The sequence below is a fragment of the Sander vitreus genome, chromosome 17 (genome assembly GCF_031162955.1).
Source record: "Sander vitreus isolate 19-12246 chromosome 17, sanVit1, whole genome shotgun sequence".
Lineage (NCBI taxonomy): Eukaryota > Metazoa > Chordata > Actinopteri > Perciformes > Percidae > Sander > Sander vitreus.
The window spans coordinates 5,936,103-5,944,490 of record NC_135871.1 but is presented as its reverse complement, the minus strand read 5'-3'; the positions used below and the strand labels follow the sequence as shown (position 1 = coordinate 5,944,490).

The 8,388-nt window shown below is 41.0% G+C and overlaps 1 protein-coding gene across 1 annotated transcript in view; it reads right to left on the bottom strand.

The window, feature by feature from the left end:
• Positions 1-3,409: 3,409 nt before the first annotated feature.
• cyp1b1 (cytochrome P450, family 1, subfamily B, polypeptide 1) overlaps positions 3,410-8,388 on the bottom strand; it is a 5,985-nt gene continuing 1,006 nt past the window's right edge. Inside the window, exons 2-3 of the mRNA XM_078272595.1 lie at positions 7,836-8,388; positions 3,410-5,626 (exon numbers count right to left, since the gene is read on the bottom strand). The exon at positions 7,836-8,388 is cut by the window's right edge and continues 452 nt beyond it. Coding sequence (XP_078128721.1) covers positions 5,020-5,626; positions 7,836-8,388 — 1,160 coding nt within the window. The 3' untranslated portion in view covers positions 3,410-5,019. The remainder of the gene's footprint in view (positions 5,627-7,835) is intronic.

Genomic DNA, 8,388 nt, shown 5'->3' with positions numbered 1-8,388 from the left:
ACAGCACAGCGGAGTAGCTAACGTTAGATACTGGCTATATTGACAGTCATAAAAGCCTGTGCTCACGTGGAGCTCTGTACCCAACTGACAGACGACCTTCCTCGGCTTAGAATTATGATATAGGAACCACTAAAAATAACACTACCTTGTCGTCCTTTTCCTTTTTATTTCCAGCCAACTGAAATACACACTTTATTGGCTTAGAATTACGGCAACAATCGCTAAACACACTGCAAACTCACGGTCCTCTCTTCCCGATTTACAGTCCCCCTCTCTTGGCTTCAAATAACTCACCGTTGTCGGCTACGGTTGCTACGGTTGTAAACAGCCGTGGCTGCTTGCCTGGTCCTGGTAACGTTAGCAGTTAGCAGGGTTAGCATGGCGGCGTTAGGCAGGACCAGTCGGGATCACTTTACTGGCTGTGTCTCAATTGTTTTTGCGAGTAACCAACTCAGGTACTCTAGCTATATAATTCAATGTGAGTAGCTACACAAATGTTGAAATGTAGCCATGATAAATTAGCCTAAAGCTAATGCTTACCTGTTCAGAAGGAAATTAGCCAACTCAGCGTCCTTTTGGGCTCTAAGCTGTCATTTGTTTGCTGCTTTCATGGCTGTACTAACGTTACAGCTGTAGCGTGCTGGGTTTATGTTTTTACAGGTATATCTGGCAACCCAGCCTGGCTGTCAAACTGTACAGTTGATACCAACACACAGGCCAAAACACAAACAGAAATTCTGTCACAGAACGGAAATTTCAAAAGGAGAAAATACTGGCATTAGCATTGTTGTCAGAAAAGATAGTATTTCAACTTAGCATGTTTCCTTAATAGATGATGACGCATTGTGGTCATTTTTGGATTTATTACAGTAAATATATTACATATTGGACCTTTAATGTTTAATCTTCATGTTACTTTAGTGTCCAATGTGAAGCAATTGCGGCACAGCAATGTATCATGTCAAGTCTGTTCAATTTCTGAGGTTTAATGTCACGAGAGTGGACGGAAAGTCTTTTTTCACAAGTGAAATAGTATAGCTAAGAAACTAAAACTGGAATGATTTGCGTTCATTTTTTAGGCTTTACTAAAAACTTTATAAAAATTAAGTGTTTTTCACTGTTAGTCTCGTTTGCTATTACAGGTCATTTAAGATCATTGTATGAAAAATGACAGAAACATTAAAAAGTTACATATAGTCACTTTCACTTTTTGTTTATTATAATCACCCTGGTGCGGAGGCACATTGGTGTCAAATCTTTTGAACACTACCTTTTTGAACTTGTAATTGTGTCAATTCATATCATCTCTAACCTGTCGACAGACAACTGCATCAGTGAAAAACAAAAGAACAGTTTAGTAGTAAAGTACAAATAGTGAAGTGTCTATTTATTACCATTCAGAGCAACGTGCAGGCGAGCAGGTTGAGATAACATCACAGCTGCAGTTACAGTATGTGTAGCCAAAAGCTTAAAGTACTGCATTGCTACAGTGAGCAGTAATGAATGTCTGTCGGTGCACACAGCTACAGTACATAAGAAGCATATGAGGTAAAGATACTGCAAAATTTTGGATTTCAGTTATTTCTTGATGCTGTTAGGAAGTTTTATTTCATTTTAAACTGTTTAACACACAGACTTTTATTTCCTTCTGCTGCAGTGTACACCACAGTACTGCATGTAATACATGATATACAGTATTTGCTACCCTTCCACAATATGCTATGTAGTTTCAACAGTGGTTTCACTCCTCTGCTATTTCCACTTCAACTTTGACAAAATCTATATGTGGAAAGTAATATTTGATTTTGGTGTACTGGGGAAAAGGAAACATTGGCTTATGCAATGCTTTTCTGCTCTTACCAACTGAACTATGGCATCAGTGGTGCAATTTAACAAAGATTATGTGTTTACTTCTAGAGCAGTCAAACTCAAGGCCCGCGGGCCGAATCCAGCCCCTTTGCAGATTTAGATCCGGCTGGTATATCGTGTTAGGTTCACAATAGATTTTGGCCTGTCTAGTTGTGCGCCAAACCAAAAATATGGGGAAAATGTTTTTCGAACTGCAATTAGGTGACATTCAATGCAGAATTTGGCAGACTTGCCGACTGTGAGAAGCAGAGAGTTTTCATATTCAGGCTGGGAAACAGTTTGCTGTAAAAAAATGTAATCATTGTTTTGCATGATTTGCTAAATGCTATGATGGCTAAAGAACTTTTTTGAGGACTTTTGTAGGGCTTTATGTCGACAAAAATCGTAAAAAAAAAAAATGTCAGAAAGAGAGAAGAAAAAAGAGTTTTTAAAGTGACAAAATCATCTGAGAAATTCGGTAAAAATGACGAAAAAAGCTACAAAAATGTAGAAAAAAAGCGACATGCAGTAATAAATGCTTTATCGCCGCCCAAGACGATTGTGATTGGTTTAAAGAAATGGCAATAAACCAGAGCACGTTGTTCTCCCATCCTGGAATGCTGTGTGGACTAGCCAGACTCTCGTCCACAGCGCTGTGGTGGAGGATCTGGCAAAGAGAGACTACTGCTCCGTAGCAAAAAAGGCAACCGTTGAAGAGTAATGTCCAGCGTTCCGAACTCAACGTTTTGACAGTTTTGAGTGCAGCATCCGTGAGTAAGTGTAAGTATAAGTACAGAAGTGTGCTGTTTGAGACACAGCAGGGCGACGGGCTGTGCTGTGAGGGCCCCAACCCTTTGGATTATCTTACTTTAGGAACTCTTTCACTGTTTGGCTTTTTCTTAATTATTATATATTAAGATGAATAAAAGTTACATTTTGGTATTGTTTTATGATCACAATATTTGTATGATCATATTATTTATAGTACTGTAATTTAAGAATTGTTTTTCTTTCTTTTAATTTGCACTATAATCAGGGCGTCATCGCAAATTATTATTATTATTATTGTCTCACTGGGCGCCATCGATGGATATATTGTGATTTACTTACAAATAATGAATACCAGTCAGGTCTGTTACTTGCTTAAAGTCGGCTGTTATTTCAAAAAAGGAATCTGAATAACAAAATTCCGCTTCATCAGGAAGACAACAAATGCTCAAATCCAAGACGTTTCAGTCACTGCATTAGTCTCTCATGCTGAGGCAGCAGTTAGATGAGTCTACAAATGAAATACAATAATCACACACACACACACACACACACACACACACACACCCCCCCCCCCCCCCCCGGTGTACCAACCCTAATGTTGACAGCATGAATATTTCTGTAAATAAAACAACATGAATAGGAAACAAACTGGTTCATCTTGAGCTTGGGAATAAAATGACGGGGTTAAGAGCTTTTCCATCGAGCAGCATTCTACAACATTCACACTTTAAACAAAAAACCTTTGTGAGTAACAAAAAAAAGAGAAATAAATGACTAAATAACACAGATCTAAAATTAGTCTTTTTATACATGCATTGGACAGCAGTCCACAGACACCAGCAGGTCTGTTAGGTGGACCCTGACACTCCTTTGCCTTATCTGTTCAAACAGCATCCAGAGTAGATTTCACAATATATTAGATGACTTTCAAAAAGCCAAATAGTTCAAATGATGTTTAACATTTCATGGGTCCTTATTCCTGAGTGACCACACTTTGACATTGACACTATATATATATATATGAACTACACGTTAGTACTGAACTTTTATTTTAGTAGACATTGAGGCTAAAGGGCTGATGCACTCCATGAGCTTATTCGTCTGTTCACGCAGAATCACTGCGCCATTACTTTTGTCACATTGATAACAATTTCCAGTTTTGAGTGCTAACCTTCAAAAATCACATGTATGTTTCAAGAAGCTTTGCCATTGCATTAAATATGTTTTGGAACCCTTATTAGCAAGAAAGAATTGAGAATGGCAGCCACATTAAAGGGATTCCTGAAAAGCTGACATTTCATGAAGCATTCATACATACAATTAATTAGTAATTTGTATGTATTCCACATATTTATTACTGTATCCACCACATTGACTGCTGCTGTATAGGACCATTCTGGTCTACATAGGGAGGAAGTTAGGAGGGGGGGGACTTTCAAACTGGAGAGTGGCGTTCATATCCCAGGGGAAACCACAGGGGAAATGCGTGTTCCTGTCCCGGGAGTGTTTTAATCCAAAACAATAATCTTTTTTCTAAACTTAACTGCTGTCGCCGCATGACGCTCACTTTTTGTCGGCTAAACAGCTGCAACGGCCCGTGAAACGACCGACCCCTCACGTTGCCCTGTGGCCGGCTCGCAGTCAACTTTTGTCGGCTAAATTTTAACTGTAAAGACCGCTAAACTTAACTGTAGTGTGACCGGCCGTGGGGGTCACCGTAATTTCGTAGGTCATCATACAAATCGGTGTGCATAACATTCTGTACAATATCATATGAACCCATTCGTGAGAATGCGTTGGACATTTTAGAGATACAAAGTACAAGCAAAACTATTATTAGAAAGCATGAAGACACTCTGACGCCGATGTTAGCTTGCTGGTTTCTACTTTTCAATTAGTTCTCGCAGCAATAGCATTCACACCCAAATGAGTGTGTTACAGCAGCTATCAGGCTTGTTGCCTTCATTGAAGTCCTCCACCTTGATGAATCAAAAGAAGGTGCTAATTGCTGGTATGTCCAATTGTGTTTGACATCGTAAAAAAAACACATTGATCCAAGGTAACCTGTGAAAACAGATGCCACACCTGTTCCCTCCTGGCACTTTTATGCTTAAAAATGAGTCAGTACGCAGCAGACTCAAACTGAATCTGCAGATTTTTTTTTTTTTTTACAGTTTTCAGCAGTGATCCAGAATGAAAAACCTGCAGAATTTAGCAGTGTTTTTCTGCTTGGGGTGGAGATGTGTTACCATTCTGAGTTTTATTTGAATTTTTTAAAAGAAGATTAAGATTTCAGCTTATAAACATAGTTTTCAGCCCACAAATATATAGTTCAGAAGTCTTTTTGTATTTCAGCCTTATTTGTTTAGCTTATTACAGTTTTGTATTTCATTTTTCTGTTCATGAGTCTGATGAGGGCTCGCCTTTGACATCCTCTGCGCCGGCCGGCCCGGTCTCCGCATCCAGCAGCCTCATATCTTCGCGCAGAGTCACAGCTATGGAGAAGGGGTGCGGTTTCAGAGTCAGACCGTAGATGTAGTCCAGTGTGACGGGCCTGGCTGGGTCGGCGGTGATGTGGCACTGGTGGCCGATCAGCGCCGTGAAGAGGAAGAGCTGCACCTTGGACAGCTGCTCGCCGATGCACCGCCGCTTGCCCAGGGAGAAGATGAGCACGTTGGTGGTCAGGTCCTTGTTCAGCGCTCCATTCTGGTCCAGGAAACGCTGCGGGTCAAAGCTCTCCGGGTGGGACCAGACGGCAGGGTCGTGGTTGATGGACCACTGGTTGATGAAGACGACTGTGTTCTTTGGTACGCTGTAGCCCATGATGGAGGTATCGGTGGTGGTGGAGTGGGGGATGGTGAGCGGTATAAAGCTGGTGAAGCGCAACACCTCGTAGATGAAGGACATGATGTAAGGCAGCTGCAGCTGGTCCTCGATGGAGGGCAGCCGGCTGCGGCCCACCACCTTGTCCACCTCCTGCTGGAGACGCACCTGCACCTCAGGATACCTTCATTCACAGGGGAGACATCACACGTTTTAGATGACAACTAGGGCTGGGGGCCGAATGCAATACTTTTTAGGCACCGACCAAATTGCCTCCTTAGTATCGAGTATCCAAAAATGCCTCGTCATTCAATACCCAATTTCAATACCTAAGGAGTAAATCTCATCAGCGTCAGTGAGCCAATAAGCATGCAGCACACTTCTACCAAGATCTAATGATGCTGGTAATTGGCTGTCTAACATTACACGTCATAGAGACGCAGGAAAAACTCTGTTAGGAACAGAGACGGGGCTCATGTAGTAGGAGCTGAAAAATAAATTTAAAGATTTGTTGTTGTAATGTTGTAATTAGTTTTTGTTAAAATTAATTTTATAAAATTGGTATAGAAAATAAAGTATCGTTCAGGACCCAGTATCAAAGTCACAGTATTGGTATCGGTACCGAAAACTATAACCAGTCCTAGTGACAACCTCCACTCATTTATTTTTCACTTTATTTAAAGGCAGATCCCCACGAACTGCGCTCAGTCTCTGCACCGTCAGTGCAGCCAGGGAATGACTGTAACAGCACTGTAGCAGCACTTTCTACCTATATATATATATATATATATATATATATAGTATAGTTGTGACATCACAACTGTACTGAAGTCCTGGTTCTTTTAGAGGCACAGTTTCTGAATACGGGCTGTGTGCATTTCTCTGTGGATCAGGGTTGCAACTTACCATTATTTTCATTGTTGATTAATTTGTCAATTTTTTTGTTGTTTAATCGATTAGTGGTTTGTCTATTCAATGTCAGAAAATGGTGAAAATGTCGATCAGTGTTTCCCAAAGCCCAGGACAACGTTCTTAAATGTCTTGTTTTGTCCACAACTCAAAGATATTCAGTTTATTGTCACAGAGGAGTGAAGAAACTAGAAAATATTCACATTTAAGAAGCTGGAATCAGAGAATTTCTACTCAAACCGATTAATCGATTATCAAAATAGCTGCCAATTAATTTAATAGTTGACAACTAATCGATTAATCCTTGCAGCTCTACTACACAGGTACAATTACTAGCTCTTTCTAAACAAGACTAGGTGGAAGCCTAACATATGGCTGGAACGTGTATGGTCAGTGTGCTTAATTGTGGCCACATTGTTACAGAGAAAGTCAGCTGTGGTGTCTATAGTGTGTGAATATTAAATGTTCATCTGTAGTGTTCCCAGTGTGCTGGTTGTGAACTGAAGTAGCAGATCATGTGACACAGTGGAGCTACGTTTGAGCCAAATAATTGAGGACTGCTTTAATTTAATAATTCAACTATAGGCTATAATCATGCTATTTTTAACAATGTGTTGTTCTGGATTACTCATCTAAAGTGTTATTGGGAAGATATCATCCCACTTTGCTGCAGGCCAAAAAAAACTATAGTAGTGGCTCAAGGTGCTGAATTACACCGGCCTGCTGATCACGGCATCAGGCACTGATGGGATTAAACAATCAAGCGAGATTAGAAAATGAACTTGTGTAAAATCTGCCAACGATCTACTTGTACAGTAAAATGCTGACTGGGCACTTTCACTCTCTCTCTCTCTCTCTGTGTGTGTGTGTGTGTGTGTGTGTGTGTGTGTGTGTGTGTGTGTGTGTGTGTGTGTGTGTGTGTGTGTGTAGTTTCTCTTTGTTACGCTACCAGTACCTGCCTGTGCCTCAGCTGCTCCAACTAGGCTGTTACATTACATTACAAAGATTCATCGATCAGTTGTCAACTATTGAATTAATCGCCAACTATTTTGATAAACAATTAGTCCGGTTTTTTTTTTTCTTTTTCTTTTTTTAATGGAAAAAAGGTCAAAATTCTTTCTGATTCCAGCTTCTTAAATGTGAATATTTTCTAGTTTCTTCTCTCCTCTGTGACAGCAAACGGAACATCTTTGAGTTGTGGACAAAACAAGACATTTGAGGAAGTCCTCTTGGGCTTTGGGAAACACCGATCGACCTCTGTCACCATTTTCTGACATTTTATAGACCAAACAACTATCAAGAAAATAATCGACAGAGTAATCAACTATGAAAATTAACCTCAGTGAAACTTAATCGTTAATTTTCACCTTACAAAACAGCTTTAGCAGCAGCATGAGGACCAACTCTGATTTAGGTTGTAGCCTTCTGTCTATTTGTAGCCTGCATCTAAACCGGTCAGTGAAATGATAGGAAAGGCTGCTTACTTGACAAGTATGATGATGATCCACTGCAGTGCAGTTGAAAGTGTGTCTTGACTGGCTCCAAATATGTCCCCCATGGCGGGGGTCACGTAGTCTTTCCCTAAAGAAAGCCCTGCTTTATCTCTCAGTTGGTCCAGCGCCACTATCAAAGCATCCGTCATGTCTCGGATGATGCTTGACTGGATTGTTTTTCTGTGCTCGTTCACTTTGTTCCCAATGAATTCGCTGAACTCCCGGTTGAGCTTCTTGAAGTTTTCAAACACGGTTTTGATGGGGTTGGGGAAGTACTGGAGCCAGGGCATCACGTCCACCAGGCTGCCAGCCCCCACGGTCTTGGTGAACTGGTCATTCCTGCCCACCACCTGCCGGAACTCCTCGTCCTCATAGGAGTACATTTTCCCGAAGCACACCGCGCTCATGATGTTGGCTTGGGACACCACGAGATAAGTCATCGGCTGGAAATAGATCTGCTCTTTGGTTTTCTCCACGAACAGCTGCAACAGCCCTTTGTTTTCGCACAGGAGGTGGTGCTCAAAAGTCTTTTTGGTGTGCGGGT